The 18,350-nt window shown below is 42.2% G+C and overlaps 1 protein-coding gene across 1 annotated transcript in view; it reads right to left on the bottom strand.

The window, feature by feature from the left end:
* The window catches only part of PTPRG (protein tyrosine phosphatase receptor type G), a 687,996-nt gene that overhangs the window by 562,154 nt on the left and 107,492 nt on the right, over positions 1-18,350 (bottom strand). Inside the window, exon 2 of the mRNA XM_075321067.1 lies at positions 12,410-12,514. Coding sequence (XP_075177182.1) covers positions 12,410-12,514 — 105 coding nt within the window. The remainder of the gene's footprint in view (positions 1-12,409; positions 12,515-18,350) is intronic.

Here is an 18,350-nt window from a genome sequence, read left to right as displayed (position 1 = left end):
TTGTCGTTCCCCTCTGGTTCCCACGCACTGTGAAAAAGTGCAGTCTTTGTACCAAGGTCCCTGGCTGAGAACTCGGCCTGGAAAAGGAGCAGCTGGCTGATGTACAACAGGACAAGATAGCGAGTCGGATGGCTGGGAGAAAGAAACGCAAGGATCGGCTAATTAATAGTCAATGGGCGTGGGGGCTTTGGAGGAATATTCGGCCTCTGTAGCAAAAGGTGGAGTCCTGCCATTAGGCCGCTTTTATCAGAGATTGCTACAGACTGGAGTTATGGCTTCCTGCATCCCAATGCTTTAACAGACGCCAAAGTGGCGAAGGCGGCACAACAAAATGCAGCATAAGAAAGCGTAAAGCCAGTGAGTGGGGATTACGGAGTACAAGTACATGGATTGCTGCAAATGACAGTCAGATGCAGACCGTTCTGCGAGAAATCTGACACTGGTAATATATTCATAATGGTTTATATTACGGCTTGGTTATTGGTTAAACTGGGAATGTACATTAGACTTGTGATGTGCAATGGGACCGGTCAATATACTATAAGCAGCGCCTGCCCCACACTAGGTGATCTGTGCCATATTGCTTATCTTTTTCTAATGCATTTTTGTGAGATTGTACTTTTAGTAACCAATGGATAAGTCCCATATAGTCTTTTGCCCATGTACCAGTGCCATACATTGGAGACAAAACTATGCAAGTTGCTAAACAATGCTATACATTCACACCACCCAGATGCCATGCAAAAAAAATTCACAGTTTCCAATGTATTTTTCTTCCCCCCCCCCCCCCCAAGACTTTCTAAAAATTGCTCAAAAGTTAAAGAAAAATTGCAAAAGGCCAAAAAACAAAAACAAACCCCCCCCAGCAAAATACAAACAGCCAAAACCCCAACCAACAAGCGGCCAAAACCCCAACCAACAAGCGGCCAAAACCCCAACCAACAAACAGCCAAAACCCCAACCAACAAACAGCATTAACCACCACAACCAACAAACAGCCAAAACCCCAACCAACAAACAGCATTAACCACCACAACCAACAAACAGCCAAAACCCCAACCAACAAACAGCATTAACCACCACAACCAACAAACTCATTGTATGAACAAAGCCCAAAAGACAAAACCAATAAAAAAAAAAAAAAGGCCACTTAATGGTTACCTAATAACGTCTAAATTCTACTAAAGGCTACTTTACACACTGCGATATCGGTCCCGATATCGCTAGTGTGGGTACCCGCCCCCATCTGTTGCGCGACACGGGCATATCGCTGCCCGTGCCGCACAACATCGCCCAGAGCAGTCACACATACTTACCTGCCCGGCGACGTCGCTGTGACCGGCGAACCGCCTCCTTTCTAAGGGGGCGGTCTGTGCGGCGTCACAGCGACGTCACTGAAACGTCACTGAACCGCCGCCCAATAGCAGCGGAGGGGCGGAGATGAGCGGGACATAACATCCCGCCCACCTCCTTCCTTCTGCATAGCGGCCGGGAGGCAGGTAAGGGGAGCTTCCTCGTTCCTGCGGTGTCACACGGAGAGATGTGTGCTGCCGCAGGAACGAGGAACAACTTCGTTACTGCTGCAGTAACAATTTTTTAAGAATGGACCCCCATGTCGCCGATTAGCGATTTTGCACGTTTTTGCAATGATGCAAAATCGCTTATCGGTGTCACACGCAACGGCATCGCTAAAGCGGCCGGATGTGCGTCACAAATTCCGTGACCCCAACGACTCCGCATTAGCGATGTCGCAGCTTGTAAAGCCCCCTTTAGACTTATATTTACACATTTCCACACAAATCAGACACCGCTCCACAAATCCAAGTCCTGGGGCATTCAGAAAAATTGGGGGCCCCCATGGCAAAAGGGCTGAATTGGGACCTTGGCACAATCAAGAAACCCTCCAGATCTCCATGATTGCATCACAGGGGTCCAACGGGGGTGAAAGCCCTCCCCTCTATCTAACCGCTTAAATGCTGTAGTCACTTCACTATGGCATCTAAAAGGGGTAAACTACTGCAAACAAAGCTATTCATTGGCAGTGTATGGTGTGGAAAACAGCCAGCACTCGTCAAGCATGAAGCAAGCTCCGCACATGAGGCTGCTCCATAGAATGGTTTCGAACATAGGGCAAATGTTAGGAGACATGGGAAAATGCTAGGTATGGGGTAGTGACGACTGTCACCAGGCCCCCCTCAGCTCACGGACAGTTTGGCGGTCACACGGTCTGCCACTACTGGTGGTCCATCAAGTCCAAGTGTCTTCCATCTGAATCCAAAAGTCAAAGACAATAATGGGACCATGTACCATGGGGGGTGTTTGGATGTCAATGGATGCATGAAAAACAGAATCAGGGGCTACATCTGGCCTTCAGTAACCACCTAAATATGGATACAGCCTTCAATCTCCATCTTTCCCTTCCAGTCTAACAGAACCCCGGCCGACGTGCGTGACCGCAGACACAGAAAGAAAATGCAGTGTGCTGACAATAAATAAAGGAAATATATGGCACAACTTATTATTATGATATTCTATTAATATGATTCTTAAAGTTCACTCTCTGGCTATGTTCACCACATATATCTCGTGGCGTAATCAAAATATAAAGCTGTTTTCATGGTCTTCTGCCCTTCCAATTGATATACTAACAGCATCCACTGACAGTGCTTTACTTAAAGAGCAGAGAAATATATTCCGCGCTGTCTGCCGGCATCGCACTGATGTCTGAAGCACATTCAGCAAAATAAAATATACATGTATAAAAACATGACCCAGTGGATTCCCCGGAGAGCCGCGTACAGCTTGTTCAGTGCAGAATTAAGAACCCGCAGACTGCGGACATTGGAAATCTTGGGTCTAGTAAATTCTATCAGCTCTGCTAAATGACAACCAGGAACCACCGGAGAACAAAATAAAAAAAATAAATTATAGGACGTCCCGTTATAGACATTCTGCAGAGGAAAAAAATAATACACAGTCAAAAGTATGAGAAATTCACGGCTCGAACATGCCCAATAAATGTGTGCCGTAGAGCCTCAAATTTAAGTAGGGGGGTGGTATACGACCCTCAATGTTATGACTCCAGTGCAAAGTGTTATAAAATTGATATGTAGACTTTTACAATAAAAAAAAAAAATAAAAGATAAAAATGAAGTTTGTCTATATCATGGTTAAAATTTTCCGACATATGTGAAATAGTTGGAAGACAACTTTAAGTATGAGATAGCCAAGGTGATCGTCTATAAAATGAAGGTAGTCTCATGATCAAAGCTGTAGAGCATGGTGAGATATGGAGCCTGCAAGTCAAAAAAAGTTCAAAAACATTGTTACCCTTTTGCTTCTCAGTGCATACAGTTCTTAAAGAGGACCAACCACCAGGATTTTCATATATAAACTAAAGCCAGTGCTGTACTGGTGCTATCATGCTGATTCTATACATACCTTTAGTTCTGAGATCGGATGTATAGTTTCTGAAATACAGGCAAGTGACGTTTGTGAAATGCATTGTTATTTGATTGATAGCAGCAGTTGAAAAACCCAACACACCTATTGTATATTCTTTAAGTTATTCTCGCCCATCTGCCTACTTGTCCTTCCTCCCTCAGTCTCTTATTACGAAAGGGGGAGGAAGGACAGGCAGCAGACAGGGGCGGGAATAAGTAGCAAAATCCAGCCCACCTATTAGATATTCTATAGCTGCTACCAATCAAATAACAGTGCATTTCACAAACTTTACTTGCCTGTATTTCAGAAACTATACATCCGATCTCACAACTATAGGTATGTATAGAATCAGCATGATAGCGCCAGTATAGCACTGGCTTTAGTTTATATATGAAAATCCTGGTGGTTGGTCCTCTTTAAGAAAACTCAGGGGCTAAAATAGTCCCCCCCCAAAAAAAAAAAAGTTACATTTATAGTCCGATACTGTACTCATGTGTTACTCCCAAGTAATGTTTCCTTTTCGGTCTATAGGAAAAAAAAAATATATAAAAAAGAAGAAAAAAAGAAACAGACAGATTTAGCGGAGTAACTTGCTCATTTTGGATTCTAGAAATTTCCAAAAATTTGGTTCCAGCAAATTAACTTCATTTGGCCAACAGATTGATATCAAAGTCTGACCAATTCAAAAGTGCTTCTTCAGGTATCAAATGAAATGGTCAAAAAAACACATTAACCAACTGTACTAGATCAACACTTGTGACTACTCCACCTAAGTCGTCCTCAAGCCAACACGAAGTCTACCAGCGCTCAAGCCAGCGATTGTCCTCATCCAGCCACATGAACGATATTCCTTGTCCCCCCTCAACTGATTAAGGTAAATCACTTTCTTCCAGTGCGCCCTTCACGTCAAAAGAGAAACCACAAAGAACTGGGATGCTTCAGTGTAAAAAAAAAGTGAGTAAATTGAGAATAATTGTGTCCTATTGTTTTTAACCCAAAAAAATCCAAAATGCTGGATCGCCATTTGAATGGATTTGTGTGAATTGAAAAGAAAAAAAAAAAAATAATTTAATTTTGACTTTCCAGAATCTAAATTTTTTTTTTTTTTTTTTTTTTTTTTTAGGAAATTTGCAAATCTGATCTCTAACAATGTAAAACTAAAAAGCAAAAAGTTGCTTAATTCAATGGAGGCTTCTTCATTACAACCTTTCATCAATTTTTCTCTGCCGTCTACGTCCATGGAGATTGGTTACAGTGCCATGGGTTGTAAACTTCTTGATTATGTTGCACACCATGGACAAAGGAACCTCAAGATCTCGGGAGATGGACTTCTAAGCTGGAGATTGTTAATGTTTTTCAACAATTTTGGTTCTCAAATTTTCAGACATTTCTCTTCTTTGTGTGCCACACTAAGCATGGAGAACAGAAACACAAAATGCAGAGATTAAATCAACTTCTCCCCTTTTTATCTGGTTTTAGGTGTGATTTTCATATTGCCCACACCTGTTACTTGTCACAGGTGAGTGAACGAGCATCACATGCTTGAAATAAAGTTGTTAACCCACAATTTTGTAAAGACGGCAAATTTTGGCTGGACAATTTTGGAAGTTTTATGTGAAATTAAGTCAACATGTATAACAAAACATGTGCAATTGCAATAATTTTCTAGGAGAAAAACTTCATTTTCTGGAATAATTTCAAGGGTGCCAACACTTTTGCCATGACTGTATAAGGAGAATCATATATATATATATATATATATATATATATATATATATATATATATATATTTGCCTTAGTCTGTCTGTCTGTCTGTCTTGCTCCAAAATTGTGTTACGGTGACACAAAGCTGAATGGCCGCTGGGCTCGCCATGGCCCCGCCCCCCCGCACGGATTGGCCGCTCGCCTCGGCTCCGCCCCCCCCACGGATTGGTCGCTCGCCTCGGCCTGGCCCCGCCCTCTGCATGGATTAGCTGCTCGCCCTGGCCCTCCGCACGCATCGCCAGACATAACCTTGCGCTGCTGGGATCGTGACGGAGCCGGTGTACGCTGGTAACCATTATACACATCGGGTAACTAAGGTCCCTTAGTTACCCGATGTGTATCATAGTTACCAGTGTACACCGGCTCAGTCACGATCCCAGCAGCGCCAGACATAACCTTGCGATGATGGGATCTTGACGGAGCCGGTGAACGCTGGTAACCATTATACACATCGGGTAACTAAGGTCCCTTAGTTACCCGATGTGTATCATAGTTACCAGCGTACACATGTGCAGGGAGCCGGCATTATACTCCTCTCCCCCCAGGACTACTCCTCCTATTATAGTCCTCCTATTATATTCCTCTCTGAGTATAATAGGAGAACTATTATAGCATGGGGGATGGAGCACGATGGGGTGCACAGCATGGGGGGGATGTAGCACGATGGGGGGTGCGCAGCATGGGGGATGTAGCACGATGGGGAGTGCGCAGCATGGGGGATGGAGCACGATGGAGAGTGCGCAGCATGGGGGATGGAGCACGATGGGGAGTGCACAGCATGGGGGATGGAGCACGATGGGGAGTGCGCAGCATGGGGGATGGAGCACGATGGGGGGTGCGCAGCATGGGGGATGGAGCACGATGGGGAGTGCGCAGCATAGGGGATGGAGCACAATGGGGGGTGCACACCTCCCCCCAACACACACACACACACACACACACAGGGAACCACAAACACTGCCATACACAGACACCCACACACACACAGACAACGCCACACACACAACACCCAACACACAAACACCGCGGCATACATAAATATACGCACAACACACACATTGCACAAAACATACCTCCCCTCAAAACACACCACACCCACACAAACCGAGCAACACACACACACACACACACAATGCTACAGACACACAGCACTCCACAAACAACGCAACACACGCAACACACATACAACACCGCTCTCACCCCCCGCCACACCCAGAACATGTACAGCGCCTACACAAACACTTGGTAACTACACACAACAACATCTATATATTTATTATTTTAACAAAAATCATACATTAACTACACAATACGTAAATTCTAGAATACCCGATGCGTAGAATCGGGCAACCTTCTAGTACTCTTTATAGTGAGCTAACTGCCAAATCTATAAAATGGGAAAAAAAGTTTTAAAAAGAGACAAACATTTACATGAAATTCCCAAGTTGATACATTTTAAAACACTAATTCACGAGGGAAATGAAGATTTAATAGAATGACAATTTGTTTCATATCAAAATGTTCAATGGCCCGAGAATTCTCAAGTCCCGTCCCTTAAGAAAAAAAAATTGGATTATCAGTTATTAACGGCCACCAAGATGTGATAATTGCTCTTGTGATTTAATTAAGTCCAATGCTTAAAAACACCTCAAGGGAATTGTTTCAAAAGTTGAAACTTTCGAAAGTTTTTGTCCAAGTTAATAGTTTGGCAAAAAAATAAATCCATAAGCTTTCAGATCAAAATGGGCCTGATATGAGGTTATCACGAGTGACCAAGAACTTGGGTTAACGTTCACAGGTGTCACGGTTCACATTTGTTGATGTGGTTTTAATTTTTTGCTTAGACTATAAATTATATGGTCATTACAAAGCCTTGAAAACCAGCCTAGATATCGTAACCATCCATGAAAACTACCGGTCATGCTAAGCTACAAGATCTCAATCCTTATCCTTGATGGCTTCCACCTGTTACGTCACCACCGAAGTCCGCTCCAGCGACTTCTGCTCCGATCGCCAGGCGATGCAGTGTTCCTGCCGTGGATGGTGCTGGTGATGGGAGAGGAGTCGATGCCAGCGGCACCGGTGGGTGCAGGCTCCAATCATCCACTGGGCTGGGTTATCTTGGGATTTGCAGTACCGCTGGCTGACTGTGGGTGGCGTGTGTCTTCCAGCTGAAGTTGCCAGTGTTCAGCTACAGCCAATGGAAAGGCACCACACCCTTCATAGTTCCCCTCCTGTCTGCTGATCTCTGCCAGATATAGTTCTGATTTCCTGGCTCCTGGTCCGCCCTATTCTGTTTTGTGATTCCTGTGTCACGACTTCTGCGTGTTTTCTGACTACCCTTCTGCCTGCTGTTTTGTACCTCGCTGCCCGATCCGGATTTGACCTCTGCTACGTTTTCTGATTACGTCCTTGTCTACCGATTCTGTCCCTGTTCTGCTATTCCTGGTTTGACCCTGCCTGACGACTACTCTCATCGGACTGCAGCCTTCCACAGGTAGTGATCACCAGGGCCCTGTGTAATTCCAAATCCCTGTATAGGGGTTAAAGGGTTTCAGGGTTCTGGGGTCCTGCTTGGTGAGTGGCTTCCCTCTAGCCTGTCCATTACATCCCATCTGAGTCTGTTGATCCAGGCAGGCGTTACACCACCAGATCATGATTCAAGGACCTCCATAGGGTTGCCGTTGTCCATCCTACCTAACAAATATTCCTCCTAGAGAACAGTTACCAAAAAAAAATATAAAAAGTTTCACCTTGTATCCTCAAAATCTTAATTACATGTGGCCATGGTATGGTAGACCTTGGAGAACTTCCTCAATTTAAACTTCCACACCTTCAAGAAGGCATATGATCCACAAGGATATATATATATATTTTTTTTTTTACCAGGACCAATGGAAGGAGTATCTTTACATGGTTTGGATGGTTGTTCTGAAGCACACACCAACAAATTATGACTTTATATCTCATAGAAGGTACATGTCATGGGTGACAGACAGTCATGAGGTTTCTGGCAATAGAAGGTCACAGTGTTTGGCTGTGCAAAATGCTTCCTGACTTTCTATTGTTCCTGCTGTTAGTATTAATTTTACTAGGTATCTTTTCTGCTGGATTTTCATCTATTCCCATTTAGGATCCAGCAGGTCGTAGTAGTAGTAGTAGCTTTTTTTCCCCCCCAGTGTGTCCTCCTTGCGTCTTCTATAGTTGTTTAGTGGGGGTTGATGAAGAGCTCATACCATCCGTTACTTATTTAGGGACCAGCTCTAGGGATACCCAGGGTCAGGTATCCGGCTTGGCGCATAGGTGGGGAACCTATCTAGGATGGTAAGGGACCAGCAGTAGGTTTGGTCAGGGGGTCACCATCTTCACCTTCCCTTCATACCTTTCGCAACTCATTTAGTACTCCCCCGTACCTAGCGTGACAGTACATCTATGGCAAGGGTATAAAAAAAAGATCATTTTGGAGGCAAGTTCAGATCTACCTAGTGTTGAATATCGGTGTTTGTTGAGAAACAGTGGTTTAGATCATGACGATATCTTTCCGATTGAGACATGAGATCGAGAAATTTAAGGATTTCATGATCGATCCACCAAAAAAAGGAAACTACAAAAAAAAGGTCTAGCCAGACTCCTCAAAAAGTGGACCTTTTTTTTCCACTAGAGCAATCGGAAATGATGTATTAAATGATCCAACCATTGGTTTTACAAGTAACGACTTTATAGCATCCATCATATGGTTTAATTTACAATCAATTCTAAATGGACCTTTTTGATACCTAATGGACCTTCCGCCATTTACCGGGCAGTAGACCGTAAATCTCACCATCCGAGGCAGGAGAAATCCGAGAAAATGGAATCCTGATTATGAGCCAAGCCCTATAAAATTGTTCCATTATTCCAATCCTTATCATATATGTTGTCCTATGGGGGGGTGTTGGGCACACATGTGCCTTTTCAAAAACTGCACGTGCGATTTCAATATTACAAGAAGACACAATATTTAATGACTGCAATTCTTAAGAAGCCGCCTATTCCAGCATTTACCGTATTAATCCTGACAGCTCTATTCAGATATCGTCCTTGTTTTTCTTTTCATGGTTCGTTCTGGGAAATGATGTCACATTATAAAACACAAGGGGATGAAATATCACCAGGAGATCAATACTATTGGTTTTACGCTCTCCGAGGCAGCCAAAAACTGTACACTGTACACTAGAATTTTATTAATCCAAGCAAAAAAAATAAATCGTCCATTCGCTCTAATTTCAAGATTAAGATTATGATTAAAACTTTGAGACTGAAAATGTATCCAATTGCCGTATGCTTTTCCCCTCGGAATAGACGACGGAGGCTCGCGGTGATAATAACAATGTGACAATGGCGGAGCAACAAAAAGGCAATGGTAAATAAAAGATTGCATGGGATTAACCTGGTTTAAGGAATATATGTAAGAAAGAAGAATGAAGGAGCAAGGGTATATATGCTATACACATGCAAGAAAGCCCTTAAAGAAAGGAAGCTCTCGTCATTTTTCATCCTTGGTTACAGGGTAATGGGAACCTATCTAGTCGTTAGACGCCCCTTCTCAGAGGATCAGAATCATTAAAGTCTAAATTAAATCTCACTAACTTGGCATCCAATTATCCCAAAAAAAGTCTTTAGCTTTATTTAGAAAACAAAAAAAAATTGTAAAACGTTTACAATTTTTCAATTCCGAATTCTAAAAATAATAAAGCCCAAAACGGGCAAAAGTTGCAATAGCCACGTCAAGCCTGATGCTCCTCAAGTGCCCCCTTATCTCTAATGCCTTTTCACCATAGAAAGCGCCAATTAATGGCCACCGCACAAAGCCACCTCAGCCAGTAATCGGTTGGCCAGACCGGTCGCACATGCCCTGTATCAAGACAACTGGGAAATAAGGAATATGGGATTGGGAGTGGCAGAGGATCAATTGGACAAGTAATACTACTTCTTAGAGGTGAGCAAATTGATTTGGTTACATCAGTATTCTGTAATCTGCCCCCTCCCCCTACCTTCCGGCATTCCCGGTAGCACCTTTTGAGTAGGATATGTGAGATTTATGGTGGTGCTCAGGTGGAACAGTAGATAATGGTGAACGATCGGTAGATTTCTCTAATAAATAAGAGACAACAGCAAGGGAGGACGTGCTTCGGAGTTGAGCGGGCCAACAGCCAACAATAGGCGTAGCGGCAACAAAAACCATATTGGGTAGCAAACCGTCGCTACACCTATTGTTTATCAACTTTCGTAGGAGGCCTAGAGCAACGTCACACATGTATTATTTTGCAAAGATGATATTTTGCCAGGTCTACAAGTCAGAAAAGGCACCAAGGACTCCAGGTAGAAGGAGATGGAGAATACTGACCAAGGCCCTGTGAATTTCGTCGCTGACCTCAGATTTGTTTTTAATCCAATCTCACAGTTTGAGAAAGGGCTGTTTAATTTGACTATTGTAATATATATATATATATATATATATATATATATATATATATATATATATATATATATATATATATATATATATATATATATATATATATTTACTACAATCATAATAAGATTGTAATATATTTTTGTTATTAAACAATATATAAAAATATTAATTATAATGAAAATCTAAAACTTAGATACTAATTTTTAATTATATGTTTTATATTTATTTTACAATATATTTAAAAATTAATTTAATTAGAAACATTATATTTTATATTATTTATTACACAATAAAATAAGAAAAAAACTATTAATATAATAATAAATAATTAATAAATATGACACACACACACACACACACACACACACACACTTATCTGGAATCGTCAAAGCACACAGTAACCACACAACATTACAGCCGACACGTGGGTCACCGGCATGTCAAGCCTCTGCTTTTCTCACGAGTGGTGCGATTAATAGTCAGGAGTAAATTGTTGCAAAACCATGAGTCACAATTTTCCGAAAACTGTGGACTGACTCATAGTTTACATTATTGCTCATGGATTAGCAAAACCTCTGATGCCTGCCCAATGTGAAAAACTACCCGGCTCCATTACTCAGTATTGTCAGCAGGAATGTTTAGTACTTGCTTCTAAAGTTCCTCTTATCCTCCATCAATCCATGAAAAAGTTATACTTAAAATAAAGAGAACATGGACAATCTCTCTAACAAATGTGGTGGGGACAGGATTTTAAAAGGCATTTACTAATATACAAGTATTCTAGCTTCTTACATCGTACACTGCAGAGTTCTTCAGTTTCCAAAATGTCTGCTGGTGGCGGAGCAAGTGACGATTTGTCCATCAGCCTCCTCCAATCAAAAACACTACCTGTGAAAATGGCTTTTAATTGGAAGAGGCTAAAACTGAAAACCATCTGACCAGACTTGTCCAACTGCCAGTTTGAGAGGAAGGCAGCACTAAACTTTAGGAAGAGAAATCCGTAATACTGATATATATTCACGAGTGCCACAAAATTATGGTCAAGAGGAATGCCCGGCAGAGTTGAACATGATCAATGGTTAGCAAATCGGACGGTGAACTCACCGCGAAGCAGGACAAAATCCAACGATGGTCTACCCAAGACGTGCAAGCAGAAAGTCCAGGAGGAAGAGATAAGTGGTGGCATTCACCAGATGTAGAAAGTAAAAACATGCGGGTGGGTAGGTGAGGGTCACGTATGATTGATGGACATATCATGCAGAGCCTGGCTGGACACAGCTCTGTGCGAAATGGCCGTTGTCCATAGATGACCCTCATCTACCCACCCGCATGTTTCACTTTCTACAGCTGGTGAGTGCCACCGCTTAATCTCTTCCTCCTGGACTTCATGCCACAAAATTATGTTCCCAACACAAATATTAAAATAAAAAAAGTGGACAACATTTAGTATTTCCTACAGATACACAGCCTACCACGAGGATACTAGCCATACATCAAATAGCAAATGGATGAATGAATTAGAGGCGAATACAAAGCCTTTGCTTCACGAAACAACTCAAAACTTAAAAGATTCAGTGAGAAAATGTTAACCAACCAAAATGAACACAAACATAACGATACACAATAGAATTGTAACCATTACATCTCAAAAATCTCAATCTCATGAACCACCGTAACCCATTCAAAACCAAACTGTCCCAAATTTGAGGTCATCATCTTGATAAGGGAAGAAGTAAAAAGTACCTGAATATGACCAGTACGGTTCACTGGCCGCCTTACGTCTTCGTATCTGCACGGAGCTTCCATGTCTGTTTTCGTGTTGTGCTCCCACGTTCCCCTCAGTGTAGGCTACAAGAGAAAAGAAAAATATATCAGTATGGGTAATGAACTTGATCAGTGGAATTCCAAAAAAACAAATGTTTTGGGTCTATACACAAACACCGTGGACAAGTTGAGTAACCAGTTTGGCCAGAATCATAACTTTTCCACCAGAACATGGAGGCCAAACACCTGAAGATAATGGTGATGAATCAGTTTGACAATGATCTCCAGGTTTACTGTTGAAGTTCAAAAATCGATAGCTCGATGGACATTTTTGTTGTAGCAGTTGATCATTTCTTTTCTTACATTGATCGTCAAATTACAGTTAGATCCAAAGCTTCTCGTGAGAAGTCAGGAGGACAATCACAAACCCAAGACGCTTATTCACTCAAGAATGCATCTTTACAAAAAGATGCCTTTTTTCCAAATTCTATCCAATTAGCAGCCGATAATTAGCCACGTTCTTTCATGGACACAACTACTTAAAAAATAAATAAATGAATCCGGTAGCATTTCTGTTAGCTGGTGTTCAACCATGATGTGATACTTGCGCTACGATAGATGCCAACGCGGATGTCATGGAAAAAAGTGACTGAATTTGATTTGAGTCTCTAATTCTTGTGCACCAACATTCTATTGGACGAATGTAGGTGTATTTGGCCAAAAATCGTCGAAAACTTTATTGCGTCGACCACTGAATCATGCTTTTGCTCACTAGAGCATAAAATGTTGACAGGCAGATGCTAAAGGTATTCCCATGATGAAAGATAAGGGTACTTTTAAAAAGGGAAACTGTCACCAGGTTTTTCCCTTATAAGCTGTGGCCACCACCAGTGAGCCCTTTATACAGTATTCTAGAATACTGTATATAAGAACCCAGGCCACTCTGTATAACGTAAAAACATGTTTATAATACTCATCTATGGGTGGCACTGCTCTCGGTCTGGCTCCTCCTCTCATCCATCGTGATCCTCCTACCCAGCCCCGTGTCTGGTGTCATTCACAGAGAGGCTTCCATTGTGCTCCATCGTACGTGCACTTTGATATGCCCTGCTGAGGGCAGAGCAAAGTATTGTAATGCACAGGTGCGAGGAAAGGTTAAAGACCGCCTGTGCACTACAGTACTTTGATCTACCCTCAGCAGATGGGTGTCACTGCTCTTGTTCCGGAGCCTCCTCTCTTTCTATCACAATAATCCCGCCCAGCACCGTTTCCATGATGCGTCCTGCGTCATTCACACAGACGTCTCCACTGCGCTCCTTTTCATGCGCACTTTGATATGCCCTGCTGAGGGCAGAGCAAAGTATTGTAATGCGCAGGCGCAAGGAAAGGTCAAAGACAGCTGGCGCATGTGCACTACAATGCTTTGATCTGTCCTCAGCCAATTGGTGTCACTGCTCTCGGCCCAATGCCTCCTCCATCTTGTGCAGTCGCTGGCCTCCTGCCCAGCCCTGTGTGAATAATGAGTCCTGTGTCATTAACACAGAGGCCTCCATTGCGATCCTGTGCATGTGCACCTCTCTGCCCGGCTGAGGGCAGATCAAAATATTGTAGTGCGCATGTGCGGGTGGTCTTGGACCTTTCCTCGCACCTGCGCATTACAGTACTTTGCTCTGCCCTCAGCCGGTAAAAGTGCGCATGCACAGGAGCGCAATGGAGGCCTCTCTGAATGACGCAGGACAGGTCATAGACACGGGGGCTGGGCAGGAGGACAGCGATCGCAAAAAGAAAGGAAGCGCCGGACCGAGACCAGCAATGCCCATCAGACTGGACCACCCTCTAGGTGGGTATTATAGAGGTGTTTTTTTTACGTTCTACAGAATGGCCTTGGGACAGTACTCTGGAATGCTGTATACATAAGGATTCACTGGTGGTGGCCACACCTTATAAAGAGAAAAAAACAACAAAAAACTTTGTGACAGGTTCCCTTTAAGATTTAACCAAAAATTAACAAAAGAAGAGAGACAAGGATTTAGCCAAAAAGTTCTTAGTTTGAAGAAATTACTCAAAAAAAAAGATTATATTCCATAATGGAATGCGGTATAAAATGAGAGATCTCTTGGGAATTTTCTCTAAAAAAAAAAAAAAAAATGTGAATAAACAAAAAACAGATGTGAACGGCGCAAATTCTTAGAACATGATCTACAGATGCAAAATCTGGTTATTACGAAGTTACAGATGACTGAACATTACGGGGGAATCGGTTTTGGAGCAAGCAAATGACTTTGGAGGAGAACGCCAACTGAATGGTGGAGAGAAGGAGAGATATAGATATATATACATACATACACATATATATACATACATACACATATACATACATACACATATATATATACATACATACACATATATATACATACATACACATATATATACATACATACACATATATATACATACATACACATATATATACATACATACACATATATATACATACATACACATACATACATACATACATACATACATACATACATATATATATATATATACACACACATATATATATATATATATATACACACATATATATATATATATACACACATATATATATATATATACACACATATATATATATATATATACACACATATATATATATATATATATATATATATACATATATACACATACATATACATACATATATATATATATATATATATATATACACATATACATATACATACACATATATACATACATATACATACATATATATATATACATATACATACATATATACACATATACATATATATATATATATATACACACACACACATATACATATATATACACACACATATACACACATATATATATATATATATATATATATATACACATATATATACATACATACATATATATACACACACACACACACATACATATACACACACACACACACACCTAGTAAGAAGAAAAAAACAAAACAAAAAAATACACCTCACTTAGTGACTATACTTGAACCAATATGTATGGCGCACACTTGCTCCATATTACGAGACAACTAAATGTTCTTTTTCCATTAAAATCGCCAATTCCCATGATAAATTAAACATTGTGGCAACATAAATCTTCCTAATTCTTGTCCTTTTATGGACAACCACGTCTAAATATTTCCATATTGTCGCCTGAAACCACAGCTGTATAGTTTACGATCCCCTACGTCTTCCTATGGACTGGAACACACTTGAGATACGTTCTCTTCGATAATGCCAACACAAGTTGAGGCTGTAAACAAGAACAGCCGGGCATCCTACTGCTTTAAGACTCGATGGCAAACTCTTAAAATGTTACGGTTAGCACTAAAAAGCACAAACTTAAGACTGTTAATGGCTAAAGACATCTTGCTTTATCACATATGCCATCAAAAAAATTGCCGACACAAAGATAAAACGTGGATGCGTAAACAATTTATGGATCATCAGGTGGCCGGTTTGAAGGCAGCGGATGAGACAAATTGGTAAGAAAAGTGAAAAAAAAACAAAAAACTAAAAATGTTCAACTATGTTTATATTATTAGCCGCCAATTGAAGTCTAGTGCTCCATAGTGAAGGCTTACACATCTCAACCAGGTAGAGGACCCAACTTTTAAAGTTGGTCCTCCCCAGTTCTTTCTAAGTCCCATTAGTTCCAGCTAGTTCCTTATTCCCTCCTAGATGTAAAGTGCAAATGTTCTATTTAGTCCATCCTTCCGCAGAGCAGGAAAGCAATGTTCCCTCCAGTCCATCCTCCCAACCCAAAGCTACACCAGGGTTACCTCCAGTCTATACTCCCATCCCAAAGCCACAGCAAGGATCCCGCCAGTACATCCTCCCACCCTGTAAACACAGCAAGACTGCCTCCAGTCCAATCTGCCACCCTGTAGCCACAGCAAGGTTCAGTCCAGTCCATCCTCCCACCCTGTAGCCACAGCAAGGACCCATCCATCCTCCCACCCTGTAGCCACAGCAATGTCACGTCCATCGTCCCACCTTGTAGCCACAGCAATGTCCCATCCAGTTAATCGTCCGACCCTGTAGCCACAGCAAGGACCCATTCATCCTCCCACCCCGTAGCAAGAGCAATGTCCTGACCAACGTCTCACACTGAGCAAAGTTCCGCTCAGTCCATCCTCCCATCTTGTAGCCACAGCTATGTCCCGTCCATCCTCCCACCCTGAAGCCACAGCAAGGTTCCATCCAGGCCACCCTTCTGCCTAGTAGCAACAGCAAGGTTCCTTCAAGCCATCCTCCCACCCAGTAGCCACAGCAATGCACCATCCATTCTCACCCTTTAGCCACAGCAAGGTTCCTTCCAGTCCATTCTCCCACCCTGTAGCCACAGCAAGGTTTTGCTCAGTTCATCCTCCCACCCTGTAGCCATAGCAAGGTTCCATCCAGGCCACCCTTCTGTCCTGTAGCCACAGCAAGAAGAAACGTGTTCCAGCTCACCGCTCTGATGTGTAAGTCTGAGGAGTAAACCAGCTGATCATGCACGGAAATCCCAGGCACAAGGGGATAATAGCAGATACAAAGTAACGAAAATCCAGCGGATCACAGGCAGATGAATTAAAAACTTTCCTTTATTTTCATCGCTTTAAAAATGGATAGACAGCATCCACAAGGCACAGTTCATCCAACGCGTTTCGACATACAACACTGCGTTATGTCGAAACGCGTTGGATGAACTGTGCCTTGTGGATGATGTCTATCCATTTTTAAAGCGATGAAAATAAAGGAAAGTTTTTAATTCATCTGCCTGTGATCCGCTGGATTTTCGTTACTTTGTAGCCACAGCAAGGTTCCATCCAGGCCACCCTTCTGCCCTGTAGCCACAGCAAGGTTCCATCCAGGCCACCCTTCTGCCCTGTAGCCACAGCAAGGTTCCATCCAGGCCACCCTTCTGCCCTGTAGCCACAGCAAGGTTCCATCCAGGCCACCCTTCTGCCCTGTAGCCACAGCAAGGTTCCATCCAGGCCACCCTTCTGCCCTGTAGCCACAGCAAGGTTCCATCCAGGCCACCCTTCTGCCCTGTAGCCACAGCAAGGTTCCATCCAGGCCACCCTTCTGCCCTGTAGCCACAGCAAGGTTCCATCCAAGCCACCCTTCTTCCCTGTAGCCACAGCAAGGTTCCATCCAAGCCACCCTTCTGCCCTGTAGCCACAGCAAGGTTCCATCCAGGCCACCCTTCTGCCCTGTAGCCATAGCAATGTTCCTTCCATTACATTTTTATCTTTACACAAAAATACAAGTGACAATCCATGGTAAGCTGTATTTGCAACCATATTCCTGGAAACGCAAAGTGTCCACCATTGAAAATAATTTTGACCCTGGAAGACTACAGTAAACGCTTGAGTAATCTATTGAAGAGTCTATGCTTCCGTTATAAAAGACTATTTCTCCAAGTTTCAATAATTTCCCATTTCTACATCTTGGGGAGGGGGAGGAACGCAAAATTCACTACTGGGCAATCTGTGAAAAGGAATGCGACGAAGGAAGCCAAATGTGTCAAAGCAATGGGTGAGAATTCAGGAGGAGGGAGTATGCTTTTTATAAATCACAAATTATTAATACACAGACCATTATGCACAAGATTTCTCAGCAGAGACGGATATTAAATTGCACCCCAAGCAAGCAATTAGCACTTTCCTTACGTTGTCAAAAGTGTTAGATTCGAAACAAAATGGAGCACATCGGAAGAGGCTGCCGGTGCGACAGTATGGAAAATATATAACGCATAGTGCCGAGAAATTTCATTAGTCCTACAAAAAAGAAAATTCGAGTAGACTAAATCAATCTTAAAATGAAAATGTAGAATTTCAAAAGATTCAAGATTCCAGCTAGATCTCAATATTATGAAGGGA

Source organism: Anomaloglossus baeobatrachus, chromosome 8, assembly GCF_048569485.1.
Source record: "Anomaloglossus baeobatrachus isolate aAnoBae1 chromosome 8, aAnoBae1.hap1, whole genome shotgun sequence".
Taxonomy (NCBI): Eukaryota; Metazoa; Chordata; class Amphibia; order Anura; family Aromobatidae; genus Anomaloglossus; species Anomaloglossus baeobatrachus.
Note: the sequence above shows the minus strand (reverse complement) of the source record. Positions and strands in the feature narration are given on the sequence as shown.